The following is a 25,821-nucleotide window of genomic DNA, read 5'->3' on the forward strand; positions in this document are numbered from 1 at the left end:
TACCCTCTGTGTAGACTTGGCATGTTCTCCCGATGACCACAATGATTTCTAGTAGGACTTCTGCCTCATAGCTTTTGCAACCCAGGTTCAAATCCAAGCATTGTGGTTGTCAGTGTAGAGGTTGTACATTCTCCCTGTGACCAGTGCTTTACCTGCTGAGCCTGATGTCAAGCCATGATCATTACAACTTCTCTGTGTCTGCCAGTACCTCCAGAACTACACCTGGCCCTCAGGACCATGACTAGAACATTATCGTCTGGAACAGATTGTTCATAGCTAGTGAAAGAGAATCTGTTGTTTCTTTTATTCATTGCAGCTGTGTTTAGCTTCAGACAGCACAGTTCAATAATTCCTCATCTGAATGTTGCATGCTGCTGTTTTGTTGCTAGGTGATCTTGATTTTCATTTGAGGGTCCTTGCATACAGACTTTAAGGGCAGCTTCTGACTATTAAAGGCAGTAGGTCTGTTACATAATAAACACCAAAAAGAAAGCAACACAGCCAGAAAAGAAAGAGACTACAAAGGGGAAAACAGAGAGAGGAACTCAATAATGGTAAGAGAAATCAAGTATTTCAACTGATACAGGTAAAGGAGATTTTCAGCTTCTATCACTAAATTTACTTAAATGGTTTTAACTAAAACTAATCTTTCTCCCTGAATTGATTCATTTGTTGCTGCATAAACATTTCACTTGCTTCGGCTGCTTACTGCTTGGTGCACATGGGATCAGAATATGCTTCTGGGTTACTTGTGCAAGTATTGTACATGGTTGACATTAGGAAGGAAACAGTGATGAGTAGACTGATGGGACTGACAAATCCCCAGGTCCAGATGGTCTACATCCTAGGGTACTAAAGGAGGTGGCTCTGGAAATTGCGGATGCATTGGTGATCATTTTCCAATGTTCCTTAGATTCAGGATCAGTTCCTGAGGATTGGCGAATGGCTAATGTTATCCCACTTTTTAAGAAAGGGGGGAGGGAGAAAACAGAGAACTATCACCCTGTTAGCCTAACATCAGTAGTGGGAAAGATGCTAAAGATGAAATAGCGGCATATCTTGATAGCAGTGATAGGATTGGGCCTAGCCAGCATGGATTTACCAAGGGCAAATCATGCTTGACTAATCTATTGGAGTTTTTCGAGGATGTAACCGGGAAGATAGACGCGGGAGATCCAGTGGATGTGGTGTACCTTGACTTTCAGAAGGCATTTGATAAGGTACACATAGGAGATTGGTGGGTAAAATCAGAGCTCATGGCATTGGGGAGAGGGTATTGACATGGATAGAAAACTGGTTGGCAGATAGAAAGCAAAGGGTAGCAGTGAATGGGTGTTTCTCGGAATGGCAGGTGGTGACTAGTGGGGTGCCACAGGGCTCCGTATTGGGACCACAGCTGTTTACGATTTACGTCAATGATTTAGAGGAAGGCATTGTGAATAACATCAGCAAGTTTGCTGATGATACTAAGCTGGGTGGCAGTGTGACGTGATGAGGATGTTAGGAGAATTCAAGGTGACTTGGATAGGCTGGGTGAGTGGGCAGAAACTTGGCAGATGGCGTTTAATGTGAATAAGTGTGAGGTTATTCACTTTGGGAGCAAGAACAGGAAGGCAGATTATTATCTGAACGGTGTGGAGTTAGGTAAGGGAGAAATACAAAGAGATCTAGGAGTACTTGTTCATCAGTCTCTGAAGGTGAATGAGCAAGTGCAGCAGGCAGTGAAGAAGACTAATGGAATGTTGGCCTTTATTACAAAGGGAATTGAGTACAAGAGCAAGGAAATCCTTTTGCATTTGTACAGGGCCCTGGTGAGACCACACCTGGAGTATTGTGTGCAATTTGGTCTCCAGGAAGGACATCCTGGCTGTGGAGGAGGTGCAGCGTAGGTTCACTAGGTTAATTCCTGGGATGTCCGGACTGTCTTACGCAGAGAGGTTAGAGAGACTGGGCTTGTACATGCTGGAATTAGGGAGATTGAGGGGGGATCTGATTGAGACATGTAAGATTATTAAGGGATTGGACAAGATAGAGGCAGGAAATATGTTCCAGATGCTGGGAGAGTCCAGTACCAGAGGGCATGGTTTAAGAATAAGGGGTAGGTCATTTAGGACAGAGTTGAGGAGGAACTTCTTCTCCCAGAGAGTTGTGGAGGTGTGGAATGCGCTGCCTTAGAAGGCAGAGGAGGCCAATTCTCTGGATGCTTTCAAGAAGGAGCTAGATAGGTATCTTATGGATAGGGGAATCAAGGGTTATGGGGACAAGGCAGGAACTGGGTATTGATAGTAGATGATCAGCCATGATCTCAGAATGGCGGTGCAGGCTCGAAGGGCCGAATGGTCTATTTCTGCACCTATTGCCTATTGTCTATTGCAGATTAACTCTGCATTAAACTTCGTTCTTCGAATTTGGTTCCAACAGACTTAAACATCCCCAAGTTTCAGAGATATATTAAGATGCACAGCTGCTAATTTACAGTGTGTAAAGTGCAAGTAACTGAGGACAACTGATAGGTTTACAATAAATTAATAAATGACAATGTCAAATAAAGTCAAATGATAAAGATGCATTGATGAAGTGTCCCAGTGATAGATTTAATGGGTCAGTGCTTGACCAAGAATGGAAAGGAAGGAATATCAGAGCACATCCTACTGATCCATGTTGGTTCCAATTGGACATTACACTCTAAGAAAGTAACCAGTTTGATAGGGGCTCTTTCTGGTGCACTTTGCAAAATCTACTTTATCAGGGTTATTTGACAACATTGCAGAAGTCATCCCACACAACCCTGCCAGAGAAACTGTAGTTTTCTATAGACAGGCATTTCAGGGAGGTGACCAAAGTAATCTCTACTCTGCTGAATGAAGGCTTGCAGCTTGATCATGTGGATCCAGCTCATCTGCCTTCCGACAGGTTTCATCCATCAGGAAATTTTCAAAGCGGAGGAGAGAAAATGATTTGCAAATATTGTCTCACAAGGTAGAAAGATTATCACAACTATTATTAATCTATTCCTTACCCTACACAGTTTCAGCCTCAGCTGCCAAACTTATCATAACAAAGTATAAAATAATAAGCAATGCTAGAGCAGACTTCATTTACTTGTGATCTTGTGTTCACTGATTATTAAACCTTTGCATAGTAGGGTGTTTTTGTTGTGCGCCTTCTAAATTTGTCCACCTAAGACTGTAGCTTCTTCTTATGCTTTGCTTTGAAAATAGCTCTACCTATTGGGATTGTGACTTCTGACACTGAAACCTTTGACCTTTCAACAGGAGTCCATTTCCAGGATGGAAAAATACTTTAGATGATGTTCAGTTCATTGAAAAGACATAGCACACTGAATGGTGATGGATTTGAATAAACTTCCTTAGCAATAGGCAGAAAAAGTTATAGCTCCAAACAGTGTGAAGAAACTGAGAGATGATTGGTTGTTGATATTTACAAATCTCACTGGTCAAAATGTGCAAAAGCAGGGAATTCATTATTTGGTAATTCATGCCTCTTCGGTAATTTTTCATATTGTCACATTAAGGAGTTTACACATTTGGTTACTAACAGTCACATGACTATTTGAGCCAATCACTTATTTTTGCCCTTACCCTTTGGGAGTGTGTCACTATTGAATTTAGTTTTACAATAGTATTTTCTTTGAAAGGTGTGACATGATGGACACTGCACATCTCTACTGAAGGAATTTGAAAAGAAGTTTGTAAGCGAACCCCTCAAAAACAGTGGAGTAAGTGTCTTTTAATCAGCTGCTGGAAAATATATACGAGTTGAGTCTCCGCTTGGTTACATCAATAATATCAGCACAATCTGGGCGGTTTTGGCCAATCCGACACAAGATACTGGTGATTTTAAACATGAGTTAAATACAAGGCCCCTTGCTTTTGCATGTTCCACTTAATTTTAGGCCAGTTCCACGTTCATTTCTCTCACATTCAGCATCTCCCCCCATTTGCACCCCCCCCCGCCCTATCACACAAGTTGCCCACTCTCCAAGTTGAAATTGAGATTTCAATGACTGTAGTAGTTGCTAAACAACCTTCAAATTGTACTTACTTGCTAAGATGCTCAACATAGTTTAAATATTTAATTTTAATGTTAAAATATATTCAGTAATACATAGACTATGTCACCATGGAGACCACCAATACTTCAGTATTGTTTCTTTAATGTCAAATTCATTGAGTTTAAATCCAATTGCTGGTCAGTTTTGGACTGGATTCACTTAGCAACAATATTTATTTTGAGTGATATACTAATTTCAATGTTAGCAATAAAAATGGTGCAAGTTTCTGGAGAACTTCAAAGAATATATTTGATGGAAAGACAAACAAAAGAAATTAATCCTGATACACTACTCAATTATGTTGGCTCATTGATAATTCTGAGGCATAAATTCACCTTTGGTTGCATACACTAACTCTGCAATGTATTAGCAACTGTGCTTTGCACCCTGCTACTGAAATTTGCTCCCTCTGAAATTAATGAAAGGAAATTCCCATTAAATGATGTAAATAAACAAATAATGTCTGCATGTGACATAGAAAGCAGATAACTATTTTCCCCATTTTTTTTCTTAGTACAGATTAAGCAGTATATAAACATAAGAAAATACCCTGCATCTGGATCTTCTAAGGTGCCACACAAAAATATAAGTTTGCTGTGGTGCAGGACTTGTACTTTGTTACCCTATGAGGTGACTCACTCTAGATCTGTATAACACAAGGATTATGATGCCATGCATCTGCTGAATTGAGCTGGATGTGATACTGATCAAGTCTTCCATTTGTGATCTGCACTGAGAGAGCCAAGTGCATTGATGATGGCATCAGAGCAAATGTAGAAACTTAACTCAAAGCCTTTTGTCCAAGACATTTTCAGTAAAGCCGTTTGACTGCTCTCCCTCTGTATGCTGAAAAGCTTTCGAGAGAGCAGTGTTGATGACAAGTCTGTCATGTTGTTCCCTTTCATAATCTCAGAACCATTGACACTGTTTGGTAGCCTAATGCAGAAACTCTTTATTGAGACAGTTCTTTAACGGAACATGTTTGCTTGTAATGCTGAGGCACAGTTGCCTGCAAACTACTTGCAGCTTTTAGTGTTGGTATTCTTCTTTGTTTGCAGAAATAACTGCATGTGAAGCCTCCTTATTTCGAAGGGAATGCTCATGCTCATATGTTAAGCTCTCACTATGAAAACTGAAGCCAGGTGGTGTCAGTCATCACAGTCCCAGTTAATATCTCCCTACTAGGATGCAGCAATTGTACAGAGGGCTCCTCCAACAGAATTGCTAGATAATAAACTTGAGCTATCAGCACGTTCTGAGAAGGACTACTTCCACAGATATTTGTCTACATGCTGCTAAATTGCTACCTCCTTTGATGCCTATTCCTTCATTTGCTTTTGTTGGAATTCTTCAACCAATGTCTGAACCCCAAATGTAAAGTTATGTTTAATGCAAGCATACAATCTCTCTGACCAGGTCCCCAGTGGTCTTAGAAACATAGAAAACCTACAGCACAATACAGGCCCTTCGGCCCACAAAGCTGTGCCAAACATGTCCTTACCTTAGAAATTACCTAGGATTACCCATAGTCCTCTATTTTTCTGAGCTCCATGTACCTGTCCAGGAGTCTTTTAAAAGACCCTATTGTATCATCCTCCAGCACCATCGCTGGCAGCCAATTCCACACACTCACCACTCTCTGCGTAAAAAAACTTACCCCTGATATCTCCTCTGTACCCACTTCCAAGCACCTTAAAACTGTGCCCTCTCATGCTAGCCATTCCAGCCCAGGGAAAAAGCCTCGGACTATCCACACGATCAATGCGTCTCATCACCTTATACACCTCCATCAGGTCACCTCTCATCCTCCATCGCTCCAAGAAAAAAAGGCCGAGTTCACTCAACCTGTTTTCATAAGGCATGCTCCCCAATCCAGGCAACATCCTCATAAACCTCCTCTGCACTCTTTCTATGGTTTCCACATCCTTCCTGTAATGAGACGACCCGAACTGTGCACAGTACTCCAAGTGGGGTCTGACCAGGGTCCTATATAGCTGCAACATTACCTCTCGGCTCCTAAACTCAATACCACGATTGATGAAGGCCAATGCACCGTATGCCTTCTTAACCACAGAGTCAACCTACGCAGCAGCTATGGACTCTGACCCCAAGATCCCTCTGATCCTCCACACTGCCAAGAGTCTTACCATTAATACTATATTCTGTCATCAAATTTGACCTACCAAAATGAACCACCTCACACTTATCTGGGTTGAGCTCCATCTGCCACTTCTCAGCCCAGTTTTGCATCCTATCAATGTCCTGCTGTAACCTCTGACAGCCCCCCACACTATCCACAACACCCCCAACCCTTGTGTCATCAGCAAATTTACTAACCCATCCCTCCACTTCTTCATCCAGGTCATTTATAAAAATCACAAAGAGCAGGGATCCCAGAACAGATCCCTCAGGCACACCACTGGTCACCAACCTCCATGCAGAATATGACCCATCTACAACCACTCTTTGCCTTCTGTGGGCAAGCCAGTTCTGGATCCACAAAGCAATGTCCCCTTGGATCCCATGCCTCCTTACTTTCTCAATAAGCCCTGCATGGGGCACCTTGTCAAATGCCTTGCTGAGATCCATTTACACTACATCTATTGTTCTACATCTTTTGTTCGGTCTTTAAGGATAAATGGCTGCAGTACTTGAGTCAAGGGCTCTAGGGCCTTGACCCCAAGATTTCAATGTGGCATTATATCTGAAAAACAGTAGGGATAGTGGAATTCCTGTGAATCAAAACATCAAGCAAGGCCCCTGAAAACATTGCACTATCTAGGAAAGATTTCTTGGGCTTCCAAATGAATTGGATCTTCAGGGGTGGTAGTTCATGTAATTCATGAAGTAATCCAGGTTTCCAGCAATACAAAACTCCATGAGTACCATCTATTATTTCTTAAAATTACAAGAATACTGCTATTCACACAAATCCATCTGCTGAGTCTGCCTGCTGGTAGCTGCTCAACGAAAAGTCCTTTGCTCTTGAGTTGAAAGCACTATTGACCATGGTATTGCTGAACCATGCAAAACGAACATCAAGCATATGAAATGATACAGAGTAATGGTAAATTGAATCTCTGCAGGAAAACATTCCATGCGTGGGTGCGTGGCTGGAGTTCTACCTCAGCAGGATCTTACTACCAATGACAGAGTAGATCTCAGCCTCTGGATTCATTGCTCCCTTGAGACCTGGGGATAGATGGCTGAATCACTGAATGCTCCCTCTCATTAAGGTCAATGAGCATGTTCCTTTCTTCACTTTCTCCCATGGAGTACCAAGACAATTTGGCCCAACCGTCATGCCTATTCTATTGCTCTACTCATGCAGAACATGAGTGGGACCACCAGAGAAGCACAATACTAGGAATTAATAACCAGAGAGATAGCGGCGCACGTCACACAAAGTCTCAAAATACTTTGCATTCATTCTCTATGCCCAAATAGTCTCTGAGTCTCAGAGCAGCACTGTGGAAGTAAGCATAAAACGGCTGAGTGACCCTTAATTGGTGCGTAGAGTACCATGAAACTCAACTTCCCTGTGACAGCTCCACAGCATTCCCAAAACAGAGGAAGGTGGCCACACTCTAGTTACCTGTGGTCCAGGCAGATGTCACATGATGAATGATGTCATACTGTACAAAAATGCCAATTGAATCTCCCAGACCAGAAAAGAATGATCTGAATAAGTGTACTTCTTTCATTTACAAATAAAAACATTTTGAATTCAATCAAAGACACAGCTGAAAGCAAAGGATTTTCTGGGTATTTGAACCAAGGAATTCATTTTAGATCAATAGTACCGGGAGTATCAGTTACCTATCTATTCATCTCCACATGTCTTCGTGCTGCTGAATTTCATTGCCAATGCTTTCATATATACATAATGCTAGTAAACAAAGAAAAACTGGTGTTTTGCACTAATGTAGAAAATTGATTAAGCCTTCAGAAAACCTGTGACAGAGTCACAAACATGGTACGGTTCCTGCCATAATATAATCAATAATTTTTCAAACAATCCTCTTTAAAAATATCTTACCATTACCCAAAAACAATAGATACACCTGTTTTTTCCATATAGTTCTAATAAAAAATAGGTTTGTCAATAGAAATATAATTCAATCTGTAAAATATTACTGTGATATTTCAAGCTTGAATTTGATTAACCTTTCACCTGTTTCCATATAATTTGGCCAAATGCCCAATGCTTAATTTGGGGAATAGTTTATCAGAGATAGTGCAGTGTAGAATTGAGCTTGAAACTTAGATCACTGGCTGTGTTATTCTCAAGAGTTCAATGAGACAGTTATTTTTTGCTTGTTTTCAAAATATGTTTTCTGTGAGCCTGGCATTTTATGTTAATTAACGTTAATGCTTTCCACAGTAACTTTCACATTTTTTCTGGGCTCTGAACCCTGCATTTCCCATAACAAAAAAATTGATACAAAGAGTAAAATGACGAAGTTTGAAAATATACTAGCTAATAATTTCAGCAACTTTGTAAGGAGGAAAAGCAAGGAAATGCAGATGCTGGGAAAAACTGGAAACACACAGGTCAGACTGGATCTGTAGAGAGAGACAGAATATAGATGCCTTGTGTTAGATCATAGAGAAGAACATAGAACAGCACAGCACAATACAGAGCCTTCAGCCCATGATGTTATGCTGACCTTTTAACCCACTCTAAAATCAATCTAACTCTTCCCTCCCACATAGTCTTCCATTTTCCTTTCACTTATGTACCATCAACGTGATGATAGCAGTTTATCAAAAAAGGAAACGTTCAAGATCAAATATGCTTAAAGTTGAGGAGTGGAAAGTACAGAAAGAAAGACTGATAGGGTGAAGATGTGTGAAGACTGAATAGCACAAGTGATAGGGCTGCAGAGGATAGAAGAGGATAGAAAAAGAAAATGTTTCAAACTGAGATACAAAACATTGCAATTGCTGCGAAACTTAGTGAGAATGCTTGGAATATCCAATACATCAGGCACCAACTGTAGAGAGAATAGTGGAGTTAATGTTACAAGTTGAGGCTACTGGTCTGAACTTTCACCATTTTGCTGCTGCTATATACCTTATGATCACTTCCACCTGATGCAGCTCTGTTTTTTTCTACCCTTTATCCAACTCCGAGGATAGATTAACAAGCAATATCTCTTACAGTCATTCACAAGCCTTTCTCTCATCTTACATCTCTGCCTACATCTTCCTACAAAGATGCCATTTCATTCTTCCAATTTCACCAGGTCAGTCATATATTTTATCTTCTATTGACAACATCATCCATGCCAGTAATTCCAAGATGTCTTCCCTTCTGCTTAACCAAGGTTTCCCATCGAACACAGTTTATAGGAATCTCAAGTTGTTATATTGTTCTTTTATTTCTTTCATTCCCTCTATCTTGGAGCCCAAATACTTTTTACAAATGAAGTTCTATTGTATTGCCTCCAAACTAGTAAATTGCATTCAGTATTCACAACATGATCTCTGCACTGGAGGAATCAGAATCAGGTTTAATATCACTGACGTATAAGACCATAAGACACAGGATTAGAAATAGGCCATTCAGCCCATCGAGCCTGCTCCGCCATTCCATTATAGCTGATCCTGATTCTCACTCAACCCCATACACCTACCTTCTTCCCATAAACACAAAATACTCTGCAGATGCTGGGGTCAAAGCAACACTCGCAACACGCTGGAGGAACTCAGCAGGTCGGGCAGAATCCGTGGAAATGAACCTATAGGAAATGCCTATAGGGCCTCTGCCCCTTCCCTCTTCAGTCCTGACGAAGGGTTCCGGCCTGAAACATTGACTGATCATTTCTACGGATGCTGCCTGACCTGCTGAGTTCCTCCAGTGTGTTGTGAGTGTTACCTTCTTCCCATAACCTTTGATGCCCTGACCAATCAGAAAACAATCAACTTCTGCCTTAAATATACACACAGACTTGATTGCAAAGCAGTCTACGGCAAAGCATTCCACAGATTTAATACTCTCTGGTTAAAAAAGAATTCCTCCCTTTCTAAAGGGTCACCCCTTAATTTTGAAACTGTGCCCTCTAGTTCTAGATACACCCATATGTTGTGAAGCTTGTTGTTTTGGGGCAGAAATACATATTTTTAAACCTATAAATTACAATAAGAAATATATAATTAAGTAAATAGTGCAAACAGAGAGAAAAAAAATATTGAGGTGGTGCACATGGGTCCAATCAGATATCTGATGGTGGAGGGGAAGAAGCTGCTCCTGAAACATTGAGTGTGTGTCTTCAGGCTCCTGTACCTCCTACTTAATGGTAGCAATGAGAACAGGTTCAGTCCTGGGTGATGAGGGTCCTTAATGACGGATGCCACTTTCTTGAGGAACCACCTGTTGAAAGTGTCATCAGTGCTGGGGAGGCTTTTGTCCATGATGGAGCTGGCTGAGCTTACAACTTTCTGTAGTTCTTTCTGATCCTGTGCAGTGGCCCCTCCATACCAGATGGTGATGCAACCAGTTAGAATGTACTCGACAGTACTGTAAAAATATGTGAGTGTCTTTGGTGACATATGAAGTCTCTTCAAACACCTGATGAAAAATAACTGCTGTTGTGAACTATGGATTGATTTTTAGAGATGTTGACACCCAGGAACTTAAAACTGTTCACCTTTCCCACTGCAGATCCCTCAGTGAGGACTTCCCCTTCCTAAAGTCCACAATCAATTCCTTGGTCTGACTGACATTGAGTACAAGATTGTTGTTGTAACACCATGCAACCAGTTGACCTATCTCACTTCTGTACACCTCGTCATCACCATCTGAAATTCTGCCAACAATAGTTGTGTCACCAGCAAAGTTATAGATGGCATTTGAGCTGTGCCTCGCCACACGGTTGTGGGTATATAGAGAGAGACAGCAGAGCAGTGGGCTATACACACATTCTTGAGGTATATGTACTTAGGTTAGTGAGAAGGAGATGTTATTACTGACTGTGGTCTCCTGGTGGGAAAGTCAATAATCCAGTTGCAGACAGAGGTACAGAGGCCCAGGTTTTGGAGGGTATGATTGTATTGGACACTGAGCTGTAATCAATAAACAGCAGCCTGACGCAGACATTGCTATTGCCTAGGTGATCCAAAGCAGAGTGGAGAGCCAATGAGATTGCATCTACTGTAAACCTATTGTGGTGATAGACAAGTTGCAGTGGGTCCAAGGCCTTGATTAGACAGGAGGAAGTAATGGCCTGCAAACCCTGCCAGAGCTGAAGGGCTTCCAATTCCGTCTCTAACTTCAATTAGAATTGTTTTTTGTCCCCCTTAAAATAGCCTTCTATAGGTTGTATCTGGACTCCTTGTATAGTTCTGGATCACCAGTTCTGAATGCCACAAGTCTAGTCCTCAGCAGACGAGGAATCTCCTGGTTCAAAAAGGCTTTTGGTTTGGATATGTCCAGTATGTTCTCCAAGGCACAGACTCATCCACACAGCTCTTGATGAAGTCGGTGACGACTGTGGCGTATTCATTCAGCATTCAAAGATGAGTCCCTGAATATTGTCCAGTTCACTGACTCAAAGCAGTCCTCTGCCTCTGCAGACCATACCTTTTTGGTCCTCACCACTGGTGCTGCAGTCCATAGTTTCTACCTATACACCAAGAGTAGAAGTATAGCCAGGTGATCAGTCTTTCCTAAGTGTGAGTGTGGGATAGTATGGTAAATGTTCTTGATGGTGCTATAACTGTGGTCAGGTGTGTTACCTCCTCTGGTTGCACAGGTGGTAGTTGTTCAGAGATTTCTTCAAGCTGTCCTGGTTGAAGCCCACGCAACAATAAGGAAGGCATCAGATTGCACTGTTTTGTGACTGCTGATAATAGTGCTCAGCTCCTTCAGAGACTGTCTGACAGTCACCCAAGATGGAATATACACCCCAACCAGGATGATGGTGGCAACTCCCTTGGCAGATAAAATGGATGACACTTGACTGCTAGATGTTTCAGGTCAGGTGTGCAGAACTGAGACAGGACCATCATGTCTGAGCACCATGATGAATTAATCATAAAGCATACTCCACCTCCTCTACCTTTAAAAAATTCAGCTGTCCAGTCCTTGGGGTGAATGGTGAAGCCCTCGGTCAGCAAAACTGCATCCCAAATGTCAGGGGTGAGCCACGCTTCCATGAAGCAAAGTACGCAGCAATCTCTGATGCTCCTCTGAAATCTTGCTCTGAGATTCTCCAGAGACTGTATAATCGCCAGCGGGATAGTCCAACATACAGATTCAGTGACCAATTTGCAGAGTACTGCACCTCCATTTAATCAACAGGGTGATCCAGAACATCTAATTGCCCATCACTTTAATTTTCCAAGCCGTTCACTGACCTCTTTGACTATGGACTTATTTTGTGGCACTGAAGTCAAAATAAACTTTAGGAAAAGCATGTCATCTTCTAAGTCTTCAAGACTCAAGTTTGAATTTATTTCAAATATTTTTAGCATAATTGGTCAATATTGATGAAACATCATCAACCTGTAACATAATGGAGTTATTGTTACTGACTGATAACTGTCTATCACTCCACCTTTGCTGTCTAGCCAAAGCTTTGCAAGCTTATTTCAGATTTCCAACAACAGCAGTGTTCGGTATTTCAAATTTCCAGCATTGTACATAGTTTTTTCTGATTCCTCTTTCTCATTCATCTCCCTATTTACACCTCTTCCAGACAAATCAGCTCTAATTAGCAAATCTTCAGCACCTTCTCTCAGTCAGCACAATCAACCACTTGAATCATTCAGTCTCTCTTGAACTCGACCCAATCACATTCCTTTTGTTCTCTCCGTACCTTCTCTGCAATTTAAACAAGTTTGATTCACTTTTTTTCTTCTTAATTCTGCTGAAATATCATTGACCAGAGTCTTTAGCTTTCTTTCTTCACAGATACCATCTGGCTGCTGATATTTCCTATTTCCATTTTATTCTAAAAAGGAAGACAATTGAAAAAACAAACAATTTTGGTTGATTTTAAGGCAGATCCTGAAGAGATCATAATAGGAAGTAAACAAGTGGCTAAAATATGTTCAGCCCGTCTTAATTGTGGAAGACACAGAGTTTTAATAACTTAAAGTACTTAATTTTAATAAAGAAAATACATTGAAGAAATTAAAGAGAGTGAAACCAGAGTCCCATGAAGTTGATGGCCTGAATCCAGAGTTCTGGAAAGATGGTTAAATACATATTGGAGGATCTTTCAAAATTTCATCGACCAAGAAATAACAATAACAGATTGAAATGTAGCAAAGGTTACCTTGCTGTTCGAATGGTAAACAAGAGGCCAACCAAAATGACATCATTTATTTTGGGAAATGTTGCCATCTTGTAATAAGCAACAGGGCACTTTGGAAATGATATGATTAGAGAGAATCAATATGGAATCAAGAGCAATTGTGTTTACTAAATCAAATTTTGAGGATATAGCAAGTATAGGTAAGTAAACAGAATCAATGCAGATGATGGATCTGGTGTAAAAAGTTATTTGATAAGATACTACACAAAAATTTGAGTTCACGAGATTGGAGGCACTATGTTAGCATCAAGAGGGAATTCATGAAAAGGCAAAAGAAAAACAGGGAATAGGAGTGAACGAGCAAGGTTGGGATAACACAGGAACCAGTATTCTGCCTTTCAGTGTTCACAAGTTACACTAATGCCCAAGACAAAAAGTCAGGGTGCATTACACCCTTATTTCTGGGGCTGATTTTTTTATATATAAGGCTAGTTTTTGTTTCTTTATTAGATTTCCAAACAGCTATTTTTGATGTTTTTACAAATAGATTTTTCTGTTGGTTGTTTACAATATGGAACTATAGTTTGTAAAAGGTTTCCAGTCACAGTATCTTTGCAGTTATCAACTGCCAACCATAATTCTAAGGAGAACCCAGACCTCAAACATAGTAAAGGTCAAGTACTGGACCTACCAATCACTACCACCCACACAGCCGTCAACAAAATGTTGGTGAATATGAAGGCAAAAGACATGTATGGTTAAGCCGGTTCATTTATACTTCAGATCTGTGGCACAAAACTACAAATCACCAGCCACTGCCTTCCTGCTCCTTGGCTGTATCTAAAGAAACTTTGGCTATGTCATCTGCACTTTATCAATACTGTTACATTGTCAACAGGCAAACAAGGTCTCCAATGGAAACCTTCCCTTCAAGCAACTACCTATTTTGAACTGCAGCTTTAAGGATATTATTTGTGGTGTCAGACATGAGAATATGACATGTACCTTTGATGATGCATTGCAAATGTAGTACCAGAATGTTGGCTCAATTCACTGCATATACACAGTGCATTGGTGTTCTTCAGTGAGAACATTTTCATGTACACCAGAATGACACACTGCTCCATTTTCCTCACTTGATGTGAAAGGCTGTATCACTTCTTGTCTACTCATTCAATGCCACCTGTTGACTCCAATTTAACTGTTCTACATGTCTAAAATAATGTCAACTTTACTGCAATGCATTTATTCCAATAGCACCTTCAAACGTTAAGATGATAATTCCGAGATCCCAGCACCATTGTGTTACAGGAAACACAACTAAACAGCCCTCCACAAGTTGTAGAACCCTTTTATCTAATTAACAATGAGGCTTCATGTATACTAGGGAAATGCACTATGAATTGTAAATTAAGTACCTACAGTATTTAATGAAACTGAAATCAGGTAGTATTTAATAATCAGTCTACTTGTAAGGGGGCACATGGGCTTGCAACAGACATGGTTGTTTCTTCACAAACTCAGGTACTCAGGCACTCAGACACAGTATACATTTGATTTTATTTATTATTTGATCAAGCAATAAACCACAGAATAGCAAAGAACCAATGATGTCAACTGAGATTTGACATAGATTTGGTGTGTTTTCAATACTAGAAATTATTTCTCATTATGTATACAGTTTTAAAGTTCAATAAGATCGATATAACTGAACAAAGCAGAAATGTTTATGTTTTTATATATTCTGAAATGTTAATTGCTATATTTCCCCACTCTGTATTTAAAGAACATTTATTTTATGCTTTTTTAATAGAAATGGCAAGGACTCCATTATTCTGACTGTCCTGCAGCCTTATCAAGTGAGTATGCTCATAAATTATATTATATATTGTGTGTATGCTGTCTAACAAGATACGATTCAAAATCCCCAGAAGCATTAATTGGCAGATGTGCCTCAGTGCTTGGAAACAGGCCTCCTTCCTGAATCTTAATGTTCTAGGGCTGTTTCCTGGGCTTTACTGAATTATCTTATCATGGCAAAGCAGCATTTGAGTGCTCCACTTAAATTAATATCGGCTGAAATCTTTACTCATTATATGATATGCTATATAATTTTTATTTCTCTTTTAAGATTGCAAATCTGGGTTTTAATAGATCATTGGAATTTAGTCTCTTATTCATAAAGTAGGCTTTTACAATTTGAACTCACCAACTAAACCATCATATTCTTTGAGGGCAAAGAAGGGCAATCTCCTTTGCTTCGTTCTCAAAATCTGGATAGCTTTCAGTATAATTCTGGGTGATCATCTTCAGTTAAGTAAAAAGAAAAGAGAAAAGTATCATGTGATGAATGTAATACTGAGGTTGAATTAATAGACATTCTGTTTTTTAACTGTGCATCTCAAAGGATTTAAGTTCCTAGTGTTAAATCTTGAGATTTATTTCACACTCTGTTATCAAATTAGAAAACAGAAATAATACATGTATAAATATTAGTAACAAATGGAATAAACTTGGTAACATCCAGCAGCTTTTCATTTGGACAGAGTTATGAATGCTTAGAACTCCCTGCCTCAGCAACCTGAGAAAACACAGTAAACATTTCTCAAGATTATATTAGGTTTCCTAAACCAATCAATTGGAGCAGATACTGAAGAAGTCAGCAGAAAGACTTTTCAAATACCAAGTCATCATGATTCACAGGGTGTAAGGGAAAGATAAGCATGTTTCAAGGATTCAGATCAATGAGGAAGAAGGAACACTTCAAAGTTGCTGCAAATGAATTATTGGAGTATAATAAGTGATAAGAGAAATATACAAAGATATACCAAAAAGCTAAGTCTAAAACAGAGTACAGAATAATTGAAACAACACAAAATGCTGGAGGAACTCAGCAGGCCAGGCAGCATCTGTGGAAAAGAGTAAGCAGTTAATGTTTCATCAGGACTGGAGAAAAAGATGAGAAGTCAAAGTAAGAAGTGGGGGAGGGAAGGAGAATTACTAGGTAGTAGGTGACAGGTGAAACCAGGAGTGGGGGGGAGGGGTAAAGAAAAGAGCTGGGAAGTCAATTGGTGAAAGGGTTGGAGAAGGGGGAATCTGATAGGAGAGGACAGAAGGCCATGGAAGAAAAGGGAAGGGGGAGGAACACCAGAGGGAGGTGATGAACAGGTAAGGAGATAAGGTGAGAGAGGGAAATGGGAACAAGGAATGGGGGGGGGGGGGTTGTGGGGTAGAAACATTACCGGAAGTTAGAGAAATTGATGTTCATGCCATCAGGTTGGAGGCTACCCAGACAGAATATAAGGCATTGTTCCTCCAATCTGAGTGTGGCCTCATCACGGCAGTAGACATGTTGGAATAGGAATGGGAAACGGAAGTAAAATGAGTGGCCACTGGGAGATCCCGCTTTTTCTGGTAGGTGCTCAGCAAGTGGTCTCCCAATCTTTGTCAGGTCTCACCAATATTAAGGAGGCTACACTGGGTACACCACTACAGTAGATGACCCCAACAGACTCACAGGTGAAGTGTCACCTCACCTGGAAAGACTGTTTGGGGCCCTGAATGGTAGTGAGGGGAAGAGGTGTAGGGCAGGTGTAGCACTTGTTCCATTTGCAAGGATAAGTGCCAGAAGGGAGATCAGTGGAAAGGAACGGATGGACAAGGAAGTCGCATAGGGGTCGATCTCTGCAGAAAGCAGAAAGTGGGGATGAGGGAAAGATCTGCTTGGTAGTGGTATCCCGTTGGAGATGGTAGAAGTTACAAAGAATTATGTGCTGGGTGCGGAGGCTTGTAGGGTGATAGGTAAGGACAAGAGGAACCCTATCCTTGGTGGAGTGGTGGGAGGATGGGGTGAGAGCACACGTGTGCGAAATGGAAGAGATGTGGTTGAGGGCAGCCTGGTGCTAGAAGGGAAGCCCCTTTCTTTGAAGTGTTGATGGTTGAGGAAGGGAAGCCTTTCTTCCATGGCCTTCTGTCCTCTCCTATCACCACATCTCTTCCCTTTCACGCGTGTCTGCTGGTTTCCTCCAGCATTTTGTGCGTGTTGCTTAGATTTCCATCTTCTGCAGATTTCTGTTGCAAAGAATAATTGATACAGTAGCAAGTCGAACTTCCTTCAGCTCATCGAGAACTCCAATTTATGATGACTGGCCTGGAGATTCTTAGAGGTCCTTGGCATCGACCACAATTCCAGACTGAGGAGAGAAGTCCTATAAGCAGTTCACAGGCGGCCTTTACAATGCCTAATCTATATGGTCCATCCTGCTCCAATATGCTCCATGCTGGGGATAGTTCATATCAACAGCAGAGCCCAGATTGTGACCTAAGGAAACTGGTGTTTGATGCAGGTGTGGCCTTGTGAGCTGTGATCCAGCTGGCAGATTCAGGAGGCACTTTATCAGCAAATTTAATCTAAGTATTGCAAAGCAATAATGGCCAACCTGGTTCAAGAATTACATTATTTTTAAATCTAATTTCAGTAAAAGCTGTTAATCTACGAGCCAACAATTCAGGCAATTACATCTATATTCTTCATTAATTAAGTGGAATGACTTGTTTGTGCTGTCAGAAATTCATCCAGTTACTCTTTTCACCTTCCGTAAAATTTGATTTAAAGGATTTGTAACTTTTTTTGCAAATTGCAAACACAAAAGACAAAATCCCTGACTAACATCTTCCATTAAACAGAGTAATGAATAAAATGAAAACTAAATGTGGAGAAATAAATGTAATTAACAATCAGCAGGCATTGCTGAGAGAGTGAAGGTAAACAAACTTACACTGCTGAGAGCTTTTGCTGTCACAGTTTACCTACAGCTTATTTCAACTAATTAATTAAGCACAGGGAATAAATGTTTCTACTTCAGCTTTAATTAGTTATGGAGTACTACAGCACAGAACCAGATCCTAGCACCCATCTAATGCGTGCTGAATTATTAATCTGCCTAGTCCCATTGGGCTGCACCCAGACCATACCCCTCCATACCTCTCCCTATCTGTATACTGTAGCTATTCAGATTTATTCTAAATGCTGAAATTGAACCCGCATCCAAGAATTCCACTGACAGCTCATTCCATACTCCTGCCACCCTCTTTTTGAAGAAGCTCTCCCCCCCCATGTTCCCCTTAAAATTTCACCTTTCACCCCTCACACATGACCTCTAGTTCCAGACTCACCCAACCTCAATGGAAAAAGCCTGTTTGCATTTACCCTATATACACCTCAAAATTTTGTATACCTCTATCAAATCTCCCCTCATTCTCCATGCTCTAAGGAATAAAGACCCAACCTACCATACTTTCTCTAAAACTCAGGTCCTCAAGTCCTAGCAACATCATTATAAATTTTCTCTGCATTCTTTCAATCTTATTGATATCTTTTAATATCTCTTAAATTGCCACCTCTATTTACTAGAATGGTCTATATTTTGGAAAATGAAATAGTGTATTTCTTTAATCATAAGTAAAATATAAATAAGATAATAAGGAATTCATTTGAGTTTATTTTTCTACATAGAGCCGACAGGTTTTCTCCCACCCTGAAAAGTGCTCAAACATTGTGAAGTCATAAAGGGTTAAGACAAAATTACAGATTAGAAAGTCTACTGAGAGAACAAGCGTTTACTTGTTCCTGCTAATAATTACAATTACATGTGGAAATTTCAGGAAAAGACTTACGGCAAAATCATCTGCAAGCTCTTGATTTTGTTGACAGGAGCAACCAGGAGGAGGATTGGTACTAATTTCTGTGAGGCAAAGGTAAATGCAAGATCATTAGAGGAAGAAATATAGAATGTATTTCTCAAGAATTTAAATATAACTTTTGCCAAAAATATAACATTAGTCTTGTTGAGCATGTAATGGTTTCTCCTGTGCATAACAAAGTGGCCACTGAGTGTATGTTCATAGACTTCTGATGCATTAGGACATCCACTTCAAGGTTCAACCTGTTGTGCATTCAGAGATGCTCTTCTACACACCACTGTTGTAATGCTTGGCTACTTGAGTCACTGTCACCTTCCTGTCAGGCATAATTGGTGGCATGATGCCCTCTCCCATTAACAAGCCATTTTTGCCCACAGAAATGCTGGTCACTGGATTTTTTAAAAAAACGTTTCTTGCACCGTTCTCTGTAAACAGTAGAGACTGTTATGTGTGGAAAATCCCAGGAAATCAGCAGTTTCTGACATATTCAAACCACCCTATCTGGCATCACCAATAACTCCACATTCAAAATCACTTAGAAAACATTTCTTCACCCATTATAATGTTTGACCTGGACAACATTCGAACCCCGTAACCATGTCTGCAAGTTTTTATGCATTGAATTGCTGTCACATGATTGGCTGATTCAAAGTTTGTATTAACAAATAGGAGTACATATGTACCTAATAAAGTGGTCACTGAGTTTATAATACTCAGTGAGAAGTGTTGAGAAGTGACGAGGCTCTTTACAGATTCCCATCACAACATCAGAGACTTTGTTGTGTCTATTAAAATTCTAATTGCATTAAATCGCTAAATTGGAAATGTATTTCCTTGCCAAATCTGCGGAAAGCTGTATGCTGCTCCTAAGAATTGAGATTAATAGTTATTCATCCCATTTGTTCAGCTAGGAATTGTGAAATGAAAATGAAAGGAAGAAGTTGAATAGTGGCTCAATGTTCCCAATATCCTTTAAGACTCAAACAACAGGAATTCTGCAGATGCTGGAAATTCAAGCAACACACATCAAAGTTGCTGGTGAATGCAGCAGGCCAGGCAGCATCTGTAGGAAGAGGTGCAGTCGACGTTTCAGGCTGAGACCCTTCGTCAGGACTGGCCGAGACCCTTCGTCAGGACCGTCCTTCGTTAGTCCTGACGAAGGGTCTCGGCCTGAAATGTCAACTGCACCTCTTCCTACAGATGCTGCCTGGCCTGCTGCATTCACCAGCAACTTTGATGTGTGATCCTTTAAGACTGTCAGAATTTATAGGCCTTTCAAACAGATGACAGCACATAAGACAGAAACTATCTGCCACTGGCAGGAGATCAGCTCCACTGACAGTGCAACAGAGTATAAAATATTACCTCTTAATAGGTAGGGCTCATTTTGCATGAAGTGCACACTGATATTAAAATATTTATTTAAAAGATTGCCTGGTCCAAAAGTACACTACTGATGCAATCAATTGACAGGGAAGTTTAGGAGCTATTGCAAATTAATATTGCAAGTTGATTAAATATTTATTGTTCTATTTCTGGTGTCAGAGTTAAATCTTTCTAGGTATTTTCATGTTGTTTTCATTCAGTTAGGGATGCCTAGTGAGCAAACCACAAACTGGACCATTGTGTTAAAAAAAGTCTTTCACCACTTCACAAATAGAGCCACTGAATAAAAGTAAATGGCAATCATTTAAGGTCAATGAGTCTTTTAGGGTCCCAAATTTACAAGTGAACTGGCGGTTCATCAAATAATCGCCCTCTTACTTAATATGCTGTGTTTTGTCTTACAATATTACAACTAGTTGCAGACTGGTCACCTTTACTAAGTAAATAAAAGAGCTACTTAAATAATGTGGCAACATGAAGGCTAGCCTGAGGTACAAACAGAAAGCTAGCATTTCTTCCCCCAAAAATGAGACAGAACAGCCTCTATAGCAATAACAACATTTTGTGTCATGGTTAATCAGTGTGCTTGACAACTTTTCCTTGTTATTTCCTTGTTATTCATGTGTATGCATCCTCCTCACTTATCAGAAAAAGCATGCAAATGCAAAACCTCTTCTAGTTAAAAATCATGGGGAAGCTCTAGCAACTCTTCACAGAATTGCTCACAGTTCTCTACATATGCACCAAGTTTGGTATTCCCATGGCAATTTCCCAATTGTGCTAGGACAGTCCCTCTCAGGAAATGTAGAGGAGGTTAGGCCTAAAGGCAGAGCTCACTCTGGTGCAAGGGTCCTGAATTCCACAGTGTAATCCAGCACCAAGCATGAGCCTTGACACAGCCAAAGTATCCAATCCACAGCTATCCACCCCCCCCCACTTCCCAGATGGTCAAAAACCTGGAGCATCTCATCAGCAAGTTCCTCATATTTATTGCAAACGGTGGTTTTATTGTCCCAGTTAACTGCAGTCAGAGTCAGAGTTTGCCCAGTCAGGAAAGGGATGACAAAAATCCATAGAATGCAGAGATGATTGGAACTCAAAGTGTAAGACGCACTGGGACAGGAAGTTGTGGCATCAGGTTGGGAATCTGTAAAAGCATTTGCACACCAAGGGGCATGTGGGGTTGCTGTATCGAGGACAGTTGGTTGAGAGTGGCAAGCAAATGGTGAATGGTCTCCTGCTGCTTCAGGATCTTGTGCTCTTGTCAATGAGTGACTTGCTTTAAGCGAGCATACTCTGCTGGGTCAATCATGGGTTCACCCATATTGTCAGGAAACATAGGGGAGGCTTGACACAAAAGCATACCAGCAGAGACAATTCACCAGTAAACAATATTTTACAAATAAACTGCAAAAAAACAAGCCACAAAGGGCCACAAATACTTAAGGCAAGGTAACTGAAGCAAAACACACAAAATGCTGGAGGAACTCAGCAGGTTAGGCAGCATCAATGGAAAAGAGTAAACAATCAACATTTCAGGCCAAGAACTGAAGACCAGGAGCAACTGGTTGAAACTAGCTGCTTTGATTAGTTGGAAACAAGTGGCAGATGTCTCATGTTAGCTGGCTGGAGATTCAGAGGTGCCCGCCTGCGCAGGCCTGACATAACCTTTTAATTGATTGAAGAAGAAGGTTGCAAGTGAAAGAAAGAAAACATGAGAAAACATCCTCTAATTTAAAAAATTTAAATTAACTGTTTACTAGTAAAGTATATTTAATAAAATGCTTTCAGTTGCATAACAATATTTCAATATTTTCATTTTTTGATATATTTTTCATTAGTTGTTTGATTTTTAGTAACTCTTGAATGTTGTCAAAGCTTCCGAATGGCTGAGATGTGAATATTGATTTCCTAGTTGTTAAAGCTCTTTCAGTTGTTTCAGGGCTGGTTCTGGCTCCATCTTATGACAATAATATTACGCAAGGCACTGCTACCACACAGAACCTCACCACTGAGGTTAGAGCTGGCTTACAAATGCATGTTGACAGTAACCACAAACTTACCAACTCAAGGAAGTTAATGGCAAGAGTGGGCAGTTCGCCGCCAGTGAGAAACTCTGGGTCTTTAAAATATTTTTAGATGCTTATCGCATTCTAGGATCATCCCCTTCAGTAGAAGCCTCACTAAAACCTCTGCAACCTACAACGTAACAGCTTTGGAGAGGCTTGTCCACATATTGTTTTTCCAGGCCGGATAAGACCAGAGTCTAACACACAGTATATTACAAGAATTCCACAAAGAACAAATTAGCAATTATCTAGACAGACAAAAAGAAAAAAAAATCAAAAACTTCATTATTACTTCCCCAAACACCCAATGAGATCAGTTAAAGCAAGTTGTTTTTTTACTGTGCTTTATAGCCTTATATTAGATATTCGAAAGCTGCTCTTACATTGACATAACACAGTTAATGTTCTTTTTTAAATTTGTAGTCTCCGAAATCTGCCTTCATCAGTGCAGCCAAGAAAGCACAGCTTAGGACAAACCCTGTCAAAGTTCGATTTTCTGAAGAGGTTACAATCAACGGAAACAGTTCTGTGAGTACTTGCAGCATTGCTTATGACTTGAGAGGAGATGTTCTACCCAGCTACCACATTATCACCAACCAGTTTGATGAGAGCAGGGTGGTTGGCCATTAGGATGATTGAAGGAATTCATGCTGTGTTCCTACTGCCTACACCACACTGTCAAAAAAGTGCCTTGCAAGCTACAAGATACAGGGGAGCTCACATAGGCTTGGTCCCAGGAGGATACTTTGAGCATCCATGGCCATTAGTTTGTAGTTTCTCTACCCTTACTGGGAACTCCACCAACACCATTCATTAATAACCTCTCCAGGTCCCTGGTATCATCCTGAAATCTACCCCACGCTCATTGCTTTCAACTCCTGCCCACTGGGAATCAACAACAAACTAAGTCAGGAATGGAGAAGGATTTGGGGAGTCCATCAAACAATATAGTTCAAAGGCAAGATTTAAGAGTCTTAAGAAATCAATAGTTCAGTGTATATTTCAGCTTCTGCACATCGAAAAGTTTCCAGAGATAAAATACATCCAATTCTCAACTTGGTCTAGCTGTAGCTTCTAACCTCAATTTCAGAAGATTTAGTTGGGGTGCCATAGTTGTTGTGACGCTAGTACAGCATGGGATGTTGCAGAGTTCAGAGTTCAAATTCAGCTCCGTCTGTGAGGTGCTTGTATATTTTCTCCATGACTGCATGGCTTTCCTCTGGCTCCTCTGGTTTCCACCCACAGTCCAAAGACATACTGGTTAGTAGGTTAATAGCACTTACATCCACTGTGATGAAGTGCTTTGAGAGGCTGGTCGTGAAACATATCAACTACTGCCTGAGATCTGCTCTAATTTACCTACCATCACAACAGGTCATCAGCAGATGCCATTTGATTGGCTCTTCATTCAACCCTGGAACATCTGGATAGTGAAGATACAAACATCAGGATACTCTTCATTGACTACAGCTCTGCATTCAATACTATCATCCCTCAAAACTAATCAATAAGCTTCAAGACCTAGGCCTCAATACTTCTTTGTGTACTGGATCCTCGATTTCCTCACTTGCAGATCCCAGTCAGTTCAGATTGGCAACAACATCTCCTCCACAATCTCCAACAGCACAGGTGCACCACAAGGCTGCGTGCCTAGCCCCCTGCTCCTCTCACTTTATACTTCTGACTGTGAGGCTAAGCTCAACTCCATTGCACTATTTAAGTTTGCTGATGACACTGCTGCCATTGGCCAAATCAAAGGTGATGGTGAATCAGTATCAGTTGGAGGAAAATTGTATATCAGGCTGAGCGTTGCCACAACAACAACCTCTCACTCAATGTCAGCAAGATCGAGGAGCTGATTATTGACTTCAGGAGGAGGAAACCGGAGGTCCATGAGCCAGTCCTCATCGGGAGAATCCCAGGTAGAGAGGGTCAGCCGCTTTAAATTCCTCAATGTTATCATTTCAGAGGATCTGCCCTAAGTGTCATTACGAAGAAAGCATAGCACTGCCTCTAATTTCTTAGAAGCTTGTGAAGATTCAGTATGTCATTTAAAACTTTAACAGACTTCTATAGATGTGTGTGGAGAGTATATTGACTGGTTGCATTACAGCCTGGTATGGAAACACCAATGCCCTTGAATGGAAGACCCTGCTAGAGGTACTGGATATGGCCCAGTCTATCATGGGTAAAGCCCTCCTCACCATTGAGCACATCTACATGGAGCACTGTTGCAAGAAAGCAGCATCCATCATCAAGGACCCCCACCATCCAGGCCATGATTTCTTCTCGCTGCTGCGATAAGGAAGAAGGTACAGAAGTCATATGACCCACATCACCCAGGTTCAGGGACAGTTATTACCCCTCAACCTTTAAGCTCTTGAAACAAAGGGGATAACTTCACTCAATTTCACCCAACCCATCACTGAACTATTCCCTCAATCTATGGACTCACGTGCAATGAGTCTTCACTTCATGTTCTCAATGTTTATTGCTTATTTATTATTATTATTATTATTATTATTATTATTTCTTGTTTTCCTTTTTTGTATTTGCACATTGTCCTTTACACATTGGTTGTGGGCAGTCTTTCATTAATTCTATTGTGTTTCTTCTATTTCCTGTCAATAGCCGTAATAAAATGGATCTCAGGGTTGTATATGTACTTTGATAATAAATTTACTTTGAACTTTCAACTTGAACTTTGGTCATTGTAAATTGTCCTGTGATTAGGCTGATGTTAAATAGGTAGGTTGCTGGGCAATGTGGTTCATTGGGCCAGAGTGCCTGTTCCACACTGTATTTCTAAATAAATAAATAAAGATCCCTGATAAGAGACCCACGTGCATGACCTTACTTGAAATTTTTGTACAAGGGTGAGGGAGTAATCTATAGCTAAAAGTAAATGGTCCTATTTAAAGTGGGGGAATATTCCCAGTTTTCCCCACCAAATCTCCAATTTAGGTCAACTGGCCTTTTAACTTCCTATTTATGAGCCCTTGCCATGCACACTTGTCAATAGCATTTATCTGTGGTACCTCTTCATCCTTAGAAAATAAATTACTTTACTAATAAAGTACTTCCGTTTACTGCACAAATGTAAAAGATGTAACTTTGTTTCTATAATTGTAAGGAACATTGCAAATTATCCAGGTGTAGTTACTGATATTTTAATAAGATAAAAAGTGGATGGGTTAAATGGTCAATTAACTATTTAACTACTGATACAGATTGCATCTTCCTCACTCATTTCACTAAAGAGCAAAATGTACCACTCAGCCACAAAAGGAGCTGTTTGGTCAAATATCAAAAAATTGGTCAGACG

General features: G+C 40.5%; 1 protein-coding gene across 1 annotated transcript in view; it reads left to right on the forward strand.

The window, feature by feature from the left end:
- The window catches only part of frmpd3 (FERM and PDZ domain containing 3), a 133,513-nt gene that overhangs the window by 40,018 nt on the left and 67,674 nt on the right, over positions 1 to 25,821 (forward strand). Inside the window, exons 3-4 of the mRNA XM_072269759.1 lie at positions 15,152 to 15,197; positions 22,920 to 23,024. Coding sequence (XP_072125860.1) covers positions 15,152 to 15,197; positions 22,920 to 23,024 — 151 coding nt within the window. The remainder of the gene's footprint in view (positions 1 to 15,151; positions 15,198 to 22,919; positions 23,025 to 25,821) is intronic.

Source organism: Mobula birostris, chromosome 10, assembly GCF_030028105.1.
Source record: "Mobula birostris isolate sMobBir1 chromosome 10, sMobBir1.hap1, whole genome shotgun sequence".
In the NCBI taxonomy this organism is placed as follows: Eukaryota; Metazoa; Chordata; class Chondrichthyes; order Myliobatiformes; family Myliobatidae; genus Mobula; species Mobula birostris.